The following is a 19,858-nucleotide window of genomic DNA, read 5'->3' as shown; positions in this document are numbered from 1 at the left end:
CACAAGTCCTTTCAAGATGCTTTTGTCCTCACTCACGCGCGGGCTTTTGAAAAAGAATATGCACATTATTGACATGAGTAGTCTATTCAATTCATTTAACCTCTTATTCAATTTCGGAGGTATTTCATCCTCCCCGACTCATATCACTATTCAACTCCAGGGATATTACATCATCCCCGACTTAAGAATGCAATATCTATGTTGCACCTCACTCCAATGATCGTCAATTGCTAAGCCTGTCAACTGTCAGGTCAACGACTATGGACTGTCTAGATTGGCCAAGAGTTTATTCAAAACGTACTAAAAAATTATTTAAGCTACAAATTATTAGATTGGTTAAGAATTTATTCAAAACGTACTAAAAACTAACAGTTTTCTATTTTTATGTGACGCGAGAGGAAGTAATTAATTTTAAATCACACCAAAATAAAACTTAAATATTAAAAAAATGATAACCAAAATGATCTTTTTGCATAAGGTTCAGTTTTGACTTTATTATTTTGCATTTTCTTTTAAAAAATTTCATCGGTAAAAATACTTTTCATTAATATTACATTTAATTATTATGTAAATTAAAAAATTACAGAAGAACACACTTCTTACAGTCCAATTTTCGTAAATAAAATAAAATAAAATTTCCCAAACAAATCAAAATCAAACAATTTACTTAAAGAAATAAATAAAAATTCAAATCGATATACTATTGGGAATACCCTTCCCTGTGAGCCCTCCAACTCTACTGTAATCCGACGTATTCGGATACAGCAGCGTATACGCCACCCCGACCGGCCCGGACCGGTTCTTCAGACTCCGGTCCAAATTCCTCTCCCCAATCCTCTTCTCAATTCCCACCAACGCTTCCCCGAACCGCTCAAACGCCGCCCGCGGCGGCGCGTCGCCGGTCCACTCCCGGTTCTCCGCCTGCCCGAGGTAAATCTCGTCCGTCGAATGCCTCGACAGAATTTCGATCAACGACACACCCAACAAGCTCTGGAATTGCGCCGTCACAGTTTTAAAAAACACCCCGTCGGGATTCTCCTCCAGCTCGGAATATTCCGGCGTCCCAGGCTCCGGCATGAACCGCCGGCTCACCGTCGGCCGGTTCGGCATAAAACCGGCGTACGGATACTGCCCGAAATTCACGGCGGCGTGCAGCGCCGACGCCACCCATATGATTATGGTGCAGATCTGAATCAGATCGTCACGCGCCGCCATCTCCGGCCACCACGGCTCGCCTTTCCGGTCGCCGTGCCCTGTTTCAACGACCTCTTTCCACCACGATTGGATTTCGTCGTCTCCCCGGACAACCTCGTCGGAATTGTAATAAAAACAGCAGTATTCCGTTACCCACGCTTCGATCGCCGCCCAAATTTCCAACCCGTCGACAGCGAACGGATAGTCCTCGATCACGAGCCGTAGGCCGTGCGGCTGATCGTCATCGCGGATCGCCATTCCCCTAGAAAATTCGAGTATTCGATGATCGGAAATTGTTAAATTACCATCTTAACCCCCCCCCGTGCAAGGTGAATTCACAAACCTTGCACGTAGACAATTTTTTTTTTCTTTTATGATATAATGTTAAATTATCGTTTCACCTAAAAGTTTAAATTTGTAAGATACTATGTTCGTACGGCTCTAAAGGTCTCATTTACGTTTTGCGTGTTGATATTTGAATATTAATTATTATATAAAAATATAGTACAAATCAAGGAAAAAAAAAAACAAAAATACTTCTATTAGTGTCTTCTAATACTATTATAATGATATTTATGCCAAAAAAAATTATACAAATATAAGAATATTTTTAATGTTAAGTACAATGACGCAAAAGGTAAATGAGATCTTTTGAGCCGGAAAGAGGGAGTATGTATTATTAGTTACATATTACTTCCGTCCAGCCAGGAAGTAAATATATGTATTTGCGCCGTTTATTTAACATTAAAAATATATTTATATTTGTATAATTTACTCAAGAAATATCACTGTATTTTGTATTATAACAGACTAATAGATGTATTTTGTCTTTTTTTTTTATTTGTACTATGTTTTGATATAATAATTAATATTCAAATATCAATACAACAAAGTCATTGTATAATTTGTAGTTGGACAGAGGTAGTATTATATAATCATCAGACAAAAATTTGAACATGTTTGTGTTAATTGACGAGCGAAATTGAGTCGAAGCGACGAACCTCTTGACGAGATCCTCCGGGAGGCCTTGCTCGGCGAAATTCCACGATCGGTATACAGCCGACGACATTTCCATGGCATATTGCGCCGGGAAGACCGTCTTCTCAAGAACGCCTCCGGCGTTGATTAGGATCTGCCTGCCCAAGGCGTTTATGTGCATCGTGTCGCGGAAATGCGGCTTCAAGAGCTTGTGTATCGGATGAAGAACGCTTAGCTGTCGATTCGTCGCGATCACAAATGGCTCGATCACGGCGTGCGTGTTCAACCTGGATCAACCGATACGAATACGATCAGACGATTAATTTTCGATGCGTCGATTTAAATTTTCGGAGTCATCGTAATAGTAGTCGAACCAGTGGCTAATGAGCTGATGATATCCGGAATCGTTCACGGCGACGTACGCTTTCGCTAGCTGCCAAATCGACGCTTCGATTCCGCGATTGCTTGGAGTGTAAACTTTCCCGATCGCCCCTCGATCGTTTTCGTCATTGCTTGGCAAGCTTAGCTCGATAGCGAGCGGTTTTAACGTCCCGTTTTCTTGAAGAAAGAGAACTGTTCGAGTCGCGTAGATCTTCGCCGTCGTCTCGTTGATCCTCGCGAGATACGGCATTACGGCATCGTGGTGGTCTAACACGTATAGCTTGTTCGTCTTCAACGCCTATTTTACGATGGCATGAATCAAATCGAAGTTCAAAACAAGTCGAAAATTTTAATTTCGAGTAGAAAATCGAACGATAAAAAACGCTTACTTCTTCCACAGTAAGGCCATCCATGTTTTTCTCGAGCTGGTCTGCCGTGATGACGCTATCGTGATCGCCGTAAACTCGTCTGTCGAGCTCGCTCCTTATCGGAAACTCCCGTAGCCGTCGAATGACAACAGGGTTCACTCCGGCGAGCATTTCTCGCGCGAACTCTTCGTCTGTTCTCCACGCCGTTCTATTCTCTATATCGATCCTCGAACAAAATGGTTGTTTAATATAATATCTCGAAACACATAACTTAGTCGAAACAGATAATATATTTTACCTTTGATGACATCTGGCAACGGGAATTTAAGAAACCGTTCGCCATCCGATCGAATGAGTTCCCGGATCAGCTCCCACGGCATGCAATCCCGGAGTTTACGGGCATCCTCTTCATTGAGTAGCCGGATTCCGCCTTCGTAGAGGTTTAGCACGTCTTCGAAAGTGTCGAACTCATTTATAGTTGTGTCGAACACGGATTCGATCTCCGGGACTAGGACCTGCCCGAGGGACTTCAGCGCGTACGCGATGAAGTCCGAGAACTTGATTTGATTGAACCTCTCGTCGCGAGGGACGTAAATATCCAAACTCAGTCGAGACAACCTCGATTCTGAGCTGGGATCTGCGTTTCGTCGTAGAAAAACACATGTAAATACGATAACTCTCAAAAACTCGTTTGTAGTACGAAAAAAAAAAAAAAATGCTTCTTATGAGTCCTGTTAAATAAATTTTGCACCAGGACAATGACAAATATGGGATGGAGGGACTCAAATATAGAATGTTCTGACTTTGAAATAAGAGGTAACAAACATAGGTACAATCCGAAAATTCGGTCTGAATCCGGTACGAAAAAATCGTACTTAAGTCTTCAAAAATAAGCCCAAATTTTTTTCGGACTGTGCCTGACCCGGCACACCAATAAATCGGGATGTGCCCGGGCCTGTGAAGGTCGGACCGTGCTTGGCCCGATTCAATTTTTAAAATTAATATTTAATATATATATTAACTAATAAAATAGTAACAAAAGTTTAGATATAGTTTAATAGTAAAATTCTCAAGTTGTTTATAATAAAAGGAGTTGGTCAGGCACAACGCGGTTTTAAAATTGAGTTGCTTAGGCCTAGCTGTTCGGGCCCGGTTCAAAACCGGGTCATGCCTGTACATCACACTTTGAAACCGAGTCGGGTCGGGCCAACATAAAAAAATCGGGCTAGCCCGAATTCCACCCCTAATACCATATGATCATATAATATAAAATTTTAAGTTTAAAGAGATACGCATCATTAATTATTATATAGTCAGCCAACAGTTTTCTTACCGGCCGGGTTTGGTCTACGCCCTGTCTTTCCACGACGGGGATACGGATAAGCCTCCGATCCCCCGAGAACGGGGCGCGCGTATTCATCCCCCTTCTCGGGGCTCCCCAAGTCGTTGTAATAAGCGTAATCGTATACTCTATCCCATTTTTGCAATTCCCCGCTCGATCCGTCGCCACGGAGGCTTCTAAGCTCCCGTTCTCTATACCACCGTAACGGCGCCGGCATATCGCTCGGGAGATAGGCCTAATAAGATCAAAGAACCGCGCCTATCAATGAGTATCGATTAAAGATCGAAAAGGTGCATTGTTTGTTCTTTAATATATACATGCCTTGTTTGCGAAGAAGACGCGATCGTCGCGGTATCGACCCGCCGGATAAATCCAAGAATCGCAGACGAAGTGGACGCGGCCGTGACTGGGAATGGTGTCGAAGGTTAGGGATTTGAGGTAGAATTCGGAATGGTGATGGTTGCGGATGAGGAAGGCTTCTGGCAAGCCGAAGGACTCGTGCCATTGGAATGTGACATCGAATGTGGCTTCGTCTTTGGCGTTAAGCGACGAGAATTTGGTGATCCAGTTCGATAGATATGCTGCTTTTCCTAGCTTTCCTCTTCCTTCATTTTCTGTTCATTGAATCAAAAGATGATAAATTTTGGAGAAGAAGATGCTAGGGAGTAAGAGATGATTAGAAGAGATATTTTTAAATAGACTGTAGAGAATTACGTAAATAATATAAAAATAATGAATGAATGTAATATATATTTTAAAAAAAAAAATAAAAATAAAAAAGTAAAGTAAAGTGTTTGTGGAGCCCATCTCGGAAGTAAGTTGGACTTGCACTCTTTTTACCTATATTTTCAAACACTTATATGTATATTTATTATTTTTAAATTAACCAAACACTACTATTAGGTTCAGAAATATATTGGATTTTTATAAATGGTTAAAGATGTATGTAAAAAATAAAAATAATGAAATGGAATTTGAATTTATTTTAAAATTGTTATGACGTCGCTTATATAAGTCTTGAATGTTTTGATATTTTAATTTTTTCTAATAATAAAACTTTAAATATTTAACGTGATAGGTTAATAAATAGTAATATTTAATGTGATATTTAAAAGAAAAACTTTATTAATAAATACATAATTCAACACTTCTAAGAATATATATATATATATAAATAGAGTCGAAATTATTACAAAAACGATTTCTTTATACGTATAGATTATACATACACAATATATAAATAGGTACTGAGTGCAAAGGTAAAGTTAGTTTCTTTGGAGTTTTTATCCAAATTTTTATCATTTGAATTTCATGTTATATTGGAAAAAAATATCCAATTAAAAAAATATATATTATTATAAAATTCACATCAAATATTATTTAATAAAAATTTAAATTTCCAAATTTAGTCTAAACTAAAAAGATATATATATATATATATAAAGAATGGCGAACCAGAGTCCGCAAGGACGGAGCTGATGAGCTGCAACGAGACGCCGTTGCCAAAGAGCTCGTGGAGACGATCAAGAAAGGAAGCGCCAACATTGGTAACATCGCCGGAATTTTTCTTCATGAGGATGACGGAAGCTTTGATGACCGAGGGCTCGATCTTATTTTTTGGGACATCCCGAATATTGCCACAAATACTTCCCAATATTTTTTCGAACACCTCAACAGAATGGCACGGCGGGAAAATTTTCATTTGGAGAAATTAATGTAGGCAATGGAAATTGTACTATGTAAGTAAATTTGGAAAAAATGATGTCGGCTTTGAGGAATTAGAAGACATATATATATATATAGAAGAGATTTTGGGACTTGTATGTACGGACATATGTATGTTGATTTATTTATTCGGATAATGTAAGAATTAGCCGTCGCCATTCTTATTTCAAATATGTACTAGTTTGTAAATTATTTCTATTAAAAAATTTACTTTGAACAATCTTTGAGTAACAAATTTGATTGAGAATACATTAGCAATGTTCAAAATGATTACCGATCGCTATATCACACCAACTCGAACACCACTAATTTGTATGTATATGTATATATATATATATATATATTTTGATAATGTAAAAATTCACGATTGTTATTTTTAAAGTACGCACTAAATAAATTATTGAATTAAGCGCAATATATAAAACTTATTAGGCAAGACCAAGAAAATGCAGATAGGTTTTGAACCTATAACCACTTATTTATTTATTATTTTATGAGGTGAAAATGGAGAATATTGCAAAAAATATCTCACACTTATACTTTATTGTCACTTTTGTCTTGTATTTATCTCCCTAGCAAAATATATCCCACATGTTTACAAAAGTCGCTATTTATGTCCTTTGCCCGCACGTGAAATTCACACCACGCGCCCTTACGCGCAATCACGCGCGGCCAAAGGATAGAAATAGCGACTTTTGCAAACATGTGGGATATATTTTGCCAGCGAGATAAATACAGGACAAAAGTGATAATGGGGTATACGTGTGATATATTTTTTGCAATATTCCCGGTGAAAATATGTCATTGTTACTTTTTTTAATATTCATTAAGTAAAGCCTTCGATAGAATATAATCCTCTACAAACTACACCATCAAAATAAACTATACAAATTATACTTATTTATTTACTCCCTCAGTCTCATAACAAAGTATTCATTTTTCTATTTTAATACGTCCCATAACTAAGTATCTATTTCCTTTTTTTTTTTTAAGTCATTGTACTATCTACCTAACATTACAAACACCCTTACAACTTACAATATATTACACAAATGTCATTACCTTTATATCACACCATACTAATAAAGTTATTTTAGTCATTTTTATTTTATTCCTACTACATCCCAATATAATACTAATATTTCTAAAACTACGTGCAAAAAAAAGTAAATTTTCGACTCAAGTCGTAATAACGTTTAAATTAGCCGATAAGGTATACTAAACAAACTATGGGTATATATTTTTTAGCTGAGTTTCCTCAAATTTTACTATTTAGACTCTGCATTTTTCGAAAAAAATATATTTTTTTCTTTCATGAAAATCTCATCAAACATTATTTTCATATCAAATTCAAACCAATTTTTTTTCAACCTCATCAAGAATCACACCCTTATATATATTATTATCCATAATGGAGTAGGTTTGGTTTGGTAAATTATTTTACAGAATTAGTTGACCGTTGGAAAAGAATGGCTGCTAATTATTAAATTATTAATAATGTTCAAAATAAGATAAATACATACTACGTGGATTTAATTTGTTTTATAATTTTTTAATAGAGAAAGTTTACGTAAGGGATTGGATAGCATGCTCAATTTTAAAAGAATTAATGTTATATTATTATATTCTAACGTACGAATATTTATTTAATTACTTAACTTTTGATTTTATTTTTTTTAATTATAATTTTTTTAGATAAAAATAAATATAGAATATAATAAATATCTTATGTAGACTTTTTAGAGGAAAAATAATAATTAAACGATGAATAAAGAATTTTGAAAAATCAAACAAATTTTTTTCACTATTTTCGTTATAGTATTTCTTATTCTTATCAAGTAAATGATATTTCATATATATTTTAATTTTATTGTTATGTTTAAATTAACTTATATTTTTAGATATTTATTTTTTAATATTTAGATGTGTAAATAATAACTTGTGAATTATTTTTAAAATTTCATGTTATATATTTTTAATATATAAAGTGCATTTACATATTTATTAGAAGTGTTTTCAAAATTTTAGTTGATTTGAAAAATTAAAAATTGAATAAAAAATAAATATTTTTGTTTGATGTAAATATTTTATATAAAAAAATGTTTAAATTTTCAAATAGTTCTATATTGAAGGTATATAGTAAGATCTATAATTCAACAACTTCAATAAATTTATTCAAAACCACATTGAATATTCAAACTAAGCACAATCCATTTCCAAATACTATGGGTACCAATTTTATTTTTTTTAATCTAAAATATATCATATTTGTTATATTTTAATTAAAAAAATTTATATTTAAATAAAATAAAAAATTTTATTTAATATTTTATATGAATTATATATTTACATAGAAAAATAAATAAATCATTGAATAACTTAAAAGCCGCAGTCTTCATTCTTATGTTTGGGCCATGAAAGCCCAAAAAAGTGGGCCCAAAACAACTTAACACTTTCAAACTATTTCTGAAAGAAAGTAAGGGCCTGTTTGGCTATGGCTGGGCTTTAAATTGTAAGTAAGATTTGAAATAATTTATTTATTTTATAATATAATATTGGAATGTTTTAAAAATTGTATTTCAAAATAATACATAAAATATAAATATTATTTTATAAAAAATATTATCTTTTTTCATTCAAATCTATAATTATTTTTTTCTCAACTTTCATAAAAAATACTTTTTTCTTTTAGGAAAAAAATATAATGTACTTTTTATAAAAAGTAAAAAATAACAATTAATTATTACTTTTTCTGTACCTAAATATTTGAGTTTACAATTGGATGATAAATGGGATATAATTTTTTATATAACAAATAAATAAAAAACTATAAATATATAATTCTAATTAAAGTGAAATAATTTTACTACGAAAATTTGAATTTTCGAAAAAGAGATAAATAAATATACTCTCTCCGTCACATTGAAAAGTTACCATTTTCCATTTTCGTCTGTCCCAAAACAAAGTTGTCACTTTCTAATTTAGTAATTGTACTACCCACTTAACATAATAAATTCTCTTTCAACTTACAATATATTACACGAATGTCATTATTTTTATATTACACCATACTAATAGGGGTACTTTTGTCTTTTTAACTACAATTCAATATAATACTATTATTCAAAAATCTACGTGCAAAAAGCAAACGCCACCCTTACAACGGGACGGAGGGAGTACAAAATTTGAAGTATATCTTATATAATATACTCCCTCCGTCCCAATACAATAGTCTTGTTTACCATTTTTGTCCGTCCCAAAACAATAATATTATTTCCATAAATAATCATATCACCATAAAACTACCACTATTTTTTCATTTTTATTACACAATTGTCACTACTTTTTACACTAATACAGTCACAAAGGCAAAAAAGTCTTTTATCCATATTTTTTACTCACTACCAATATAATATAATATTACTTGAATCTCGTGTCCGACCCAACTATATTCATGGGACTGAGGGAGTAATATTTAAAAAATAAAAAATTGAAATTATTTCAACAACCAAAATCCAACCTATATCCAAAGGATCTTAAATTTTCTCATTTTAACAATACTAAAATTTTCAAGATTTGTATGTAGATTCCCAATTTAATAATATATATATATATATATAGTTCAATAAATACTTTACATTTAAATATAATAAAATGGAATGACATCTATGAGCACATTCAATATAAATTAAGCTAAAATTACATTATTATAAGAGTATTTTAATTACCATAACATACAATGTAACATCTATATTATATATATATATATTGAAAATCCTATTTTTTTTTTAGAAAAAAAAAAATGTTGGGCAAATAAATTCTTATTTAAAAGAATGTATTTAACAAGTACAATTAAAAATATTTTTATAGAATATTATAAAATTATGTAATGGAAAAATAAAAAATAACTAGTTTTTACAGACAAATAAAATAAAATAAACCATAAATTTATTACTGTATTACTCCCTCCGTCTTAGATAATTTGGGCGTGTTAATGTGGACACGGGAATTTAGGTAAAGTATAATTAGTAAGTAATTAATAAATATATTAGTAAAAATAATTATTATATAGTAAAAATAATTATAGATTAAGATTTAGATGACTAAATACTTTAATTTAGATTAAAAAATTATAAAATATAAAGTTTAAAATGTAATTAAAGTGTATAATTATATTTTCAAAAAAAATGACAAATTATATAAAACGAACGAAAATAGAAAATATAGACAAATAGTGGGAGCGGGAGTAGAATAAAAATACCAACAAACAAATATGGAAATATTGAATGCCATAATTAGCTGAACTAATGATAGGCTCATAAAATATAATAATGTAAATATTAAAAAGCAAAGACCAGTCGGTTAGAACAATTAAATTAAATAAGCACATGTTCAAACGACATGGGCCCCATTTAATATTTTTCGTTAGAGAACGCAATCCAAATTAGGGTTTTGGTTGAAATATATAACAAAAAAAAAAAAAATTAATTTAACAGAATCAAAGATGAAATGTAGAATAGTTTTAAATTAAAAAAAAAATGGTAATTGAATAGTAATTAAGAAAAAAAAAAAAAACATAAATAAAAGGAAATTATTTAAGTGGAATAACATTAAAAGAAAAACAAAACTATATAGATAGAAAAATACCCTCCATATCTATATATATCTATTTGCTTTTTTTTTACATAGTTTTAGAAATATTAGTATTATATTGGAATAAAGTTGAAATAAAAGTAAAAAAAAAAAAACTAAATTAATTTTATTAGTATTGTATGATATAAATGTAATAACATTTTTATAATATATTGTAAATTAGAAGGGTATTTGTAATGTTACGTAGATAGTTCAATTACTAAAAATTATACATTAATATCAAAATATTTTTTAATTTATATTTAAATTACAAATATATCATTACATATAAAATTACTTTATACACAGTCAAAACATAAAAATATTAAAAAAATTTATACACTTTTACTAATTAATAAAATATTATTATTTTTAAATTTATTACAAATTTTGAAGAACTCCTTTCAAATCGGTAAGGGAGAATATATTTGAAAGAAATAAAATGCAATTAATACCTAAATGCAGAAATGATTCCAGATTCACCAATAATTGGTCTATAAAATTTCAAGAAAATATAAAATATATATCCTGTGATTTATGAGACATTTGGCCCCACAATTCAAGGAAGCTCAAACACTATTATTACAATCATTATTATTATAATTTTTTATTTTTTATTTTTCACTTGATTGTGTTCTACTGTTTGTCCCAAATGGTGGACCCTTCAAATCAAGAAAATGGAACCCCCAACCCCCCCTACCCCACCCACCCCATTAATCTTTTCCCTATACACACATATATATATATATATATATAACCATACAAGAACATTGAAATGTTCAAAGTCTGGATATTGTAAGAGAGTAACATTAGGACAAGATTTTTCATCTTTCCACCACCACAATCATGTCCCAAATAGAGACAAAAAAGGGCATATCATTATCATTATCATCATCATCATTTAGTGTCCAAACATTTTGACACCAATAGTTACCCAAAATAAATATAAAATTTATAAAAAAAGAAAATTTCAAGGGGCCCTAATCCTTACATGTCCAAAATTCAGATAACTACATCATTAATATGCATGTATATATATAAATGTACAGCCTCCATAAGTCAAGATACAATGCATCATGCCCAAAAGTCATTTTTCTTTTTTTTCTTTTTTGAAAGATAATATATTTTTCTAGAGAGAGAAGATACAAAATAATAGAAAGAACCTCCTATAAAGGGTAGAGTGAGAAACAACAGGTGGGATTATCTTCTCAAAATCATGTCCTCAACCTGTCTATCTTCTTACATCCCTTTTCTTTTTTTTTTTTTTTTGTTTTGTTTGTTCTAAGAACACTTCCATCACTTTTGCCCTTACAAAAAGAATCAATCATTTTTGGTAGCTGATTTTATATCTCAAGAAACATCATCAACAAAAACATCTTGATTCAAGAACCATGTCATCAATTTTTTCAAGATAAGAGTTTTCGATTTCGTACCACGTAAAAACATCGATTTCTCATTACATCGGCCCCCCGATCGATCGATCTTCCGGCTACATTGCCTCCCCCCTAACCGGCACCCGATGTTCTTACTTCTTATCCGATTGCCATCCATGCGAATTGTCGTGACCTGTCGACAATTTGCAAATATCTTAAAATCTCGCACAATGTCGTAAATGTTAAAACCTTAAAAATTATTGACAGTAAATTCTCACCCGTCGGTGGCTTCTGCTCGGCGGGTTTCGCCTGAACAGCAGCCGGGACGGTGTGGACGTACGAGAACGCGGTGGGCAATATCGTGCCGGTCGATTGCGCCGGGCCAAATTGGGTGGCCTGAATTATGCCGGGTTTAGCATTACCCGTCGCTGCCGCGATCGCCTTTGCGGGATCGTTGGTGCTTGTATTCGACATCGTCACAGGAGGGCCTAACGATAGCACCCCGGTCGACGACGTCACTGGAGCACCCGTCGCCGACTGCTGGTGCTGATCCGGGCGGCGCCGCTGCTTCATGTAATAGTCGCCGTGGCCGGAGCCAGCAGAGCTCGTGCTCGCGGAATGCGGCGAGTGCGATTGCGGGTACGGATTCGAGAAGAACAGGTGGGTCTGGTGCATCATGTTCGGCCGCTGCTGCTGGGTCATCGGCGGCGCTTTCGCTGCATTGCTGGAGGAGACTGACGTTAAATGAGGATGATTCCCGAGGATCGACGGCGACTTCTGGGTAGGAGTCGACGGGGAATTCTTCGGCGACGACAACGAAGAAGCTTGCCCGACTTTGTTAGTCGATGACGATGCGGTCGTTCTTGGGGCGCCGCTGGCGCCTTTCGAGATCGACGACGTCGTCGGAGAGCCGGCCATCATCGGCGACGAAGGACCTTGGTTGCAGCTTTGCGACATTCCCGAAGGTTTCTGATTTCCTCCAAACGATATCTGCGTGTGCATTTGCGGCTGAGCCCGGGAATGCTGCTGCGGTAGGTTTTTGATCGTCGATCCTGTCGATGAGCCGAGAGTCGATGGCGGCTGGGACGTCGGGGCTCGGGAGGAGCTTTTCCACTGGGGGCTGCCGCCGCTGTTACTCTGGACGACGTTTTGCGGGAATCCCGAAAGCGGGAACTTGGCAGCCATGGCGGACGACGAATTCATGTGGTCGGGATACATGCTCCCGCTGCTCGACACCGCCGGAACTTTACTTCGACTGACCGACGTTCCCGAAAGCTGCGACTGTTGATGTTTAAACTGCATCATCTGCTGCTGCAGCTGCTGTTGCTGCTGAATTCGGGTCTGCATAAGAGCATCCGGGATACTTATTGCCCCAACGGCGTTCGTCATGACGGGTCGAGTCGTGTGAGGACCCGACGACGACGACGCCGCCGCCATGGTAAGAGATCGGGAACTCTCGAGCACATTGTTGCCCTGAATGGATGTCGAAGTCCCTTCGGGTAAGTCCGATCTTGAGAAGGCAATGGATTGTCCGACGGCGAGAGATTTCGTAGACAAGCTTTTTCTTTCGTCGTCATTTGTTGAAGAATCTTTGTTCCCATCTTCGGATATTCGGAAGTTCTTTTGCTGCGCAACGGGAGCGGCTGCCATCATCTGAATATTCTGTCGGGCAGACTCCGGCACATTCTTGAACAGAACGTGATTTTGAGCAATCGACGATAGATCGATGCCCGGACCAGTATTCGCCCCGTTGATTGGACCGAAAGACATAGCAAAGCTTTGCGGCGGCGGCATCGCCATTGACTCTCCCGTGTTCTTCGAACCCTGCGGCTGCTGTTGATGATGACCTTTCTCGTTCTGATTACCGGTTCCGCTCGCGGCAGCACTCGCCATGGCTGCCGGCGGGGTTAGCAAGGCATAGCTTTGCGGGTGGAGCGGCATTGCGAAGTTCGGGCCGTACATATTCATCGAAGCTCGAGATGCCGCCCTACTATCGGTCGTCGACGGGCTGTCTTCACCACAATGTCCGCCATCGAACTGTCTCGACCGAGACGAGTGCAAATACGGATTATGCGACTGTGACTGCAACTGCTCGGTTTTCTGGCCGGAAAAGTTCGGTCCGGAACCACTAGCGACGCCGCTGCTTTGAGGCCTCTGCTGCAGGCTGTGCAAATGCTTCTGCGACGGCGACGAGCCGCTCGGCGCGCTCGCATTCTGCGGTTGCGACTGACCGGACGGTGGCTGAAGTTGCGACGGATGAATCATCTGCGACGGATACAAGGAGCCGTTGAACATCGGCATTGCCTGGGCCGGCGCGCCTCTGTAATTCGGCGGGGCGCCGACGGCAGCCGGGATAGGAAACGGGTACGCATTGTTCTGTAAGATCGCCAAGTACTGCATTTCGTTGGGGATGTTCGAATAACCGAAGCTCATCGTAGCCGAGGCGGCGGAGGCGGCGGCGCTGGTGGATCCGGCGTTGTTGGCGGCGGAGCTGACGGCGGGAGATTTCGGGACTCCAGGACGAGCAGCCACCGTCGCGTGTTGCTGGCTCAACGGAAAGATGAAAGGTCCCTGTTCGACAAAACATAATTATTTACGAGTCTCTTCTCGATTCGACGCCAAATTTAATAAAACAAGCCGTTACCAGTAAATTGGTCGGGGCGACGGGAGGTAGAGTTTGTTGAATAAGAATCTGTTGCTTTCTCTGAGCCGAATCGGGAATCGCAGAAGGCTGTTGAGAGCCTTTCTCCTTCACATTCCCGTTCGATGTTACCGCAAGATTCGGCGGCGCCTTATCCTGCACATTGTTGCCGGATCTAACGGCGACGTTTCCTGGTAAATCTGCAGCCGGGACAACATTAAGATTACACGGTTTCGACCCTGCAGGCGCCGGCCAAAATGGGTTCATCTTCATGTACTGCTGGAGGCAGTGAATATTTCTCGCGATATAGCAATGTGTCGCGCATCGCTTCGGCCTCGGCTGGGATAACACTGGCTGAACGAATTCACACAATCGAATTAAATCAAATCAATCCGATCGATCAAAACGACGCTACCGAAATGGCCAGATCGGACAGAACTTACCAGAACTGGAGGCGGCGGCGCGGACGCTGCTGTCATCGTGCTCCCGTCCATTGAAACGACACCTTGCACGGGAGCCATATACCCCATTGCCGGAAGCCCTCCGGGCCAGCCGGCGACAGACATCGGAAAAGGCAACGACGTCGTCGAGTAACCTTAAAATGCGAAAAACCACATTAACCAACACATTCAAGATCTCAATTTTCTTCATACAACGAGTAAAATCGAAGTCAGATACGCCATTAATGAACATACCAATTTTATCAGCGTGGGGATCTTCTCTAGCCGCCTTCGTCTCGGACTGTTGCTTTTGCAACGAAAGCGCCGGCAGCGGCTGCAATTTGATTCCCAGCATATTTGCTGCACCATTTCCATGGCTTCCTGGCTTCTCTAAATCAAGTTGCAGGTCAATATGTCGCTTTCTGTTCTCGACTGCCTCTTTCCATTCAGCTTCTTCTGACGTTGGCTTACCTTTCTTTTCTTCTGGAATATTTGCAGAGTGATCTTCCCCACCTTTACCATTGCAGTCTCCTTTTTCCGGCGTCTTCGAACCCTGTATGAATTGCTCGTTAAAATTCCAAGCTCAAAAGATCCCAAAAAAATCAAATCAATCTGACTTACAGGATCAGGAGCTGAAAAAACTGGCTTCTGATCGCCTCCGGCGGCGATCCTGAAATTGGTCGAGATTTCCCTCTCGGGCGATGATCTTGATGGCGGCGGAGGTGCCTGAAAATGGTGCTCAGACAATAAGATCCAAAATTACCTTTTACCGACAGGTGTATCCAATTGTCTTGAAATGAATCCACACTTACCATCAGATCTATTTCGAACTTTTCTTCCTTGTGATTTTCCGCATCAGGCATAGAATAATTCCTGAGCAAGATATGAAATTTTAGCTTCGGAAAATCAGATCTTTATCAAAAAGTAAATTTTTTTTTTTTACTCACGCTTTAGTCATTCTGGCATCTACTGAGGTTGCCGGCGCCGTCACCGGAGAACTCTTGTTGCGGACATCATCGGCTCTAACGGCAACAAATTCTTTAGCCTTCGGTGAACTGGCTTCATCCTTGGCGACCAAATCTCTGCCCTCTCTCGATTCTTTCTGACCGACAGTCTTCACCTCTGAATCCAGCTTCGTTGGTTCTGCAGCCATGGCGTCCGGTTGCTCCGGCGGCCGTAGCCCTTGTGAATGGACCGAATTGACCCCAGCGTCGAATCCATTCTCACCGACGGCTCCTGAGCTTTTTTCCAAACACGGAGATGAAATCTCACTCTTCGGCGTCTGATCTGCGTCTGGCTTCACCGACGTCGGGCCGAAGCTTGAGTTTTCCGGTATCTGCCGCGGCCGTTTTCTCTTCGGCGCTGAAAAAGATGGAGATTGAAGAGCTGTAGAGCCATGGATTCGAAAGAAAGACCGGTATCAGATGAAGAAGATGGAGATTTACTCACCGACGGCGGAAAGGGGGCTCGAATTGGCGCCGGAGATGGGGTTCGTTGTGGAGGTGGAATTCGAGATCGGAGAAGAATTACGCGATTTCGCATCGCTGGTGGATCTGTTCACATCTCTCGATTCATCTTTCTTCGAAGGTCCTTGCGATTGAGTCATCAATCCGTACAAGACCTCCGCTATTTCAATCTCCAGCTCCTCTGGATTCGAAGAACTCGGTTTCGATGACGACGACACTTTTGGCGGTTTGAGCTTTGGCCCCCCGGCGGCACCGCTAGGCTTCTGCAGATTAAAGAAATTTAGGCGTTAAAAAAAAATTGCAGAAGAACGAAAATCTGTTAAGATTGAGAGCTATGGCTATTGAACACCAACAAGCTTTTTCCGAGCGGAAGCATTGGAAGAAGATGGAGACAATGGAGCTGCGGGGGACGGCGTTGATGTCGAAACTAGGGCTTGACCGCCGCCGGGAGAGCTCGAAGCTTGCCGGAGAATTTGGTCGCCTCCGGCGACTCCGCCGCTGTTGTTATTGCTGCTGCTTGAAATCCAATCGTGAGACCTTTTCGCGCTCGCTGCAAAATCGGAGATGGAAAAGATGAGATCTTTTGACCTAATTTGTAGAAATTGGGGAGAGAATGTTTTATCAATTTTTTTTTTTTAATTACCAGAACGAGCTTTTCTCGGAACGGAAACGCTGATGATTTCGTCGCCGGATTTCCAGACCGGCGGAGCTCGGAAAGGCTTCGCGGAGGAGCTAGGAGGGAAGCTTTTCCGCGGCTGGAGATGGTGGTTGCCGCCGCCGATATGGCTCGTGTTGGTGGTGTTGCTGGCCTGCTGTTGACTGAAACTACCGCCGTTATGAGCGGCGGAGGGGAGGCTGTGGTGGTGGTGGTTGTTATTGTGGAGGAGGTGGTGGTTATTGCTGGAAACGGAGCCAATCGCCGGCGTGAGCGAGCGGACGGCGGAGGCGGCGGAAGTGTTCTCCTCGTCTTCCTCCGCCTCGTCGTCGTTGACGCTCTCCTCCGAAGTTTCGTCTTCTCCGGCGGTGAGCCTCTCGGCTCTCCGGCGCTTGCTCCGGCTAGATCTTTCTCGTAAATCTCTTTCCCTTTCTCTCTCCCTCTCCCGTTCTCTCTCTCTCTCACGTTCTCTATCTCTCTCCCTCTCTCGATCTCTGTCCTTCTTCACTCTGTCTCTCAATCTCATCGATTCCTGAAACTCCATCCCGCCGTCTTCATCTGCAAAACGAAGAAATCATTTCAAACCTGAAATCAAATTTTTCCCCAAAATCAGATCTGAAAAAAAAATTAAAAATAAAAAACCCTGAATTACCAGGCGAGTCTCTCAAACTCGTTCTGTGTCGTCTCCGATTGAAGCCATTAGAGCCAACAATACTCGCTCTCCTGGCTTCTCTATTCCTATCCATGGCCGTCGCTGTTAAATTCTTCTCGAAATCACCGGAAATTGAGCTTCACACCGACGAGAAACTCCGATAAATCTCATCAGATTCCAACTTCACAGCATAATTCCCGTCGATTCACTACAAATCCGCCACACATATAATCTAATCTATATAAAAACAACAAGATCTTCTCTCTCCGCAATTCCTTTCGCTTTCAGTGTTCTCTTCCCCTTTCTCTCTCCTCTCTCTCTCTCTCCTCCCTCCGTATAAATGAACCCTTTTTCAGTTCATCTCTCCAGAAAAGCCCTCGTGGAAATCTCACGCAACTAAATCTCAGCCGTCCATTTCCGCCTTCCTTATCCGACGGCTCATCTTCCTCATCTGCCGACATGGCCGCAATCTCAGCCGTTGGATGGAAAATCACACTCCACCCAAACGTGTCAGTTTTCTATTCCAATATCGAAATTATAAATAAAATAAATAATTAAAAAGGCAAGCACACTCTACACGGCTCTTTTGTATTCAAGGAAGGTACATTATAACGTCTAAATAAATATTTTTATTACATATAGTACTATTATTATTTTATTTATTTAATTCGATTCAACCTTTTACCGGCTGCAGCCGGTGGCAACGGTGACATTGGTAAAAGCAACCTGACGATCACAAGGAATTGTGACCGCATAAAATATCGATCCACCTCCGGTCAAGTTTCATTATTTATTTATATTTTTTTATTATTTTATTAAAAAATGTATTTTTTTATTATTCCACCACCCAAGAAAGATAGAATTTAATATGACAATATTTTATTCAAAAAAATAAATAATAATAATAATTTGAAGTGCAATAATTACGGCCATTAGTGGCAAGTGATGTATAGTAGTAGCAGCAGCTCGTCACTTTTTCCCATAATGGACAATGCGGGGCCCACATTGGACGGTCACGATTGTGTCACGCGACGGAAGCGGCGATGGCTGCCGTCGGATGGAAAGGTGACGTGGCGCATTCGGAATTAAAATAATGTCCTAGCTGGCAGACAGGTTTGGTGGGGGCGTGGAGAAATGGGAAAGATCGTGACCGCTCATTTATAGATGATCCAACGGCTGTGGGTGCATTTAAAACTGGAGTCACGGTCACGGAACTTACAAGAAGTGTGTGGGCCCTACGGGGTTGCTATTCTTTAATATAGTGGGTCCCATTTAGAGGCTACGTTCTTACATGCTTTGTTGTCAGCTAACTCACTTTTTAATTTATTGTCCACTCCAAAATTTAATAATAATTAAAATTTAGAATCGGAAAAGGTGTAATTTATATCTTTAACTAAAAAAGATATTTTTATTTTTATTTTTATTTTCACTTTCACACAATAAAATTATTGGAAATAGAAACATTTGAGGTGGGACTCACATGAATTTTGAAAAAGTAATTGATAATTTAGTATTGTATTTAATTTATAATTCTTGTATTTAATTTAATTTAATTTTAAATAAAAGGTTACACTTTTAAGAAAAGGACCAGACAGATTGGTGTGGTGCGTGCAGCCACCCACAGTCATTGCTGTTCGTGCAATTTAGAATTTTGCACACACCATGAAACACTTTTACGTACCCAATCCTTTTTTTAAAAAAAAAAAAGAAAAAGAAATTAAAATAATTTAATTTAATTTAATTGAAATATGTGTGTTTTTTATTTATTAATGTTATCTGAAAATGATTTTATAATTTTATTATTGTTTTTAGTTAGAAAATAATCAAGACAAATAGAAACCAGCTTTCTCTACCGGTGGGGACACGCCCGCACATGTCGCACTAAAAGGACACGTTTTTCCTACGTGGAAATACTTTGCCACGTGTCGAAATTCGATCTTGACACATAAGAAAAAAAAAATCATATCCTCTTCATAATTTTTATAATTCATGTCACATTTTCTAATTATCG

General features: G+C 38.2%; 2 protein-coding genes across 2 annotated transcripts; both read right to left on the bottom strand.

Moving 5' to 3' along the window:
• Positions 1–534: 534 nt before the first annotated feature.
• Positions 535–6,017, bottom strand: LOC127247809 (probable linoleate 9S-lipoxygenase 5). Its single transcript, XM_051269841.1, has 8 exons — positions 5,719–6,017; positions 4,585–4,877; positions 4,255–4,498; positions 3,220–3,558; positions 2,943–3,136; positions 2,547–2,851; positions 2,196–2,459; positions 535–1,456 (listed from the first exon to the last, which is right to left on the bottom strand). The coding sequence occupies exons 1-8, from the start codon at positions 5,963–5,965 to the stop codon at positions 688–690; spliced, it is 2,655 nt and encodes an 884-aa protein (XP_051125798.1). The 5' UTR covers positions 5,966–6,017; the 3' UTR covers positions 535–687.
• Positions 6,018–11,612: 5,595 nt separating this feature from the next.
• Positions 11,613–18,191, bottom strand: LOC127250847 (protein TIME FOR COFFEE). The gene is made up of 12 exons (XM_051274277.1): positions 17,848–18,191; positions 17,184–17,753; positions 16,894–17,090; positions 16,524–16,803; positions 16,022–16,436; positions 15,887–15,947; positions 15,696–15,800; positions 15,330–15,627; positions 15,078–15,229; positions 14,638–14,988; positions 12,272–14,564; positions 11,613–12,186 (listed from the first exon to the last, which is right to left on the bottom strand). Exons 1-12 carry the CDS (start codon positions 17,939–17,941, stop codon positions 12,146–12,148), a joined length of 4,857 nt encoding a protein of 1,618 aa, XP_051130234.1. The 5' UTR covers positions 17,942–18,191; the 3' UTR covers positions 11,613–12,145.
• Between the last annotated feature and the right edge of the window lie 1,667 nt (positions 18,192–19,858).

This window comes from Andrographis paniculata, unplaced genomic scaffold, assembly GCF_009805555.1.
Source record: "Andrographis paniculata isolate CXL003 unplaced genomic scaffold, ASM980555v1 Contig11END, whole genome shotgun sequence".
Classification (NCBI taxonomy): domain Eukaryota; kingdom Viridiplantae; phylum Streptophyta; class Magnoliopsida; order Lamiales; family Acanthaceae; genus Andrographis; species Andrographis paniculata.
Note: the sequence above shows the minus strand (reverse complement) of the source record. Positions and strands in the feature narration are given on the sequence as shown.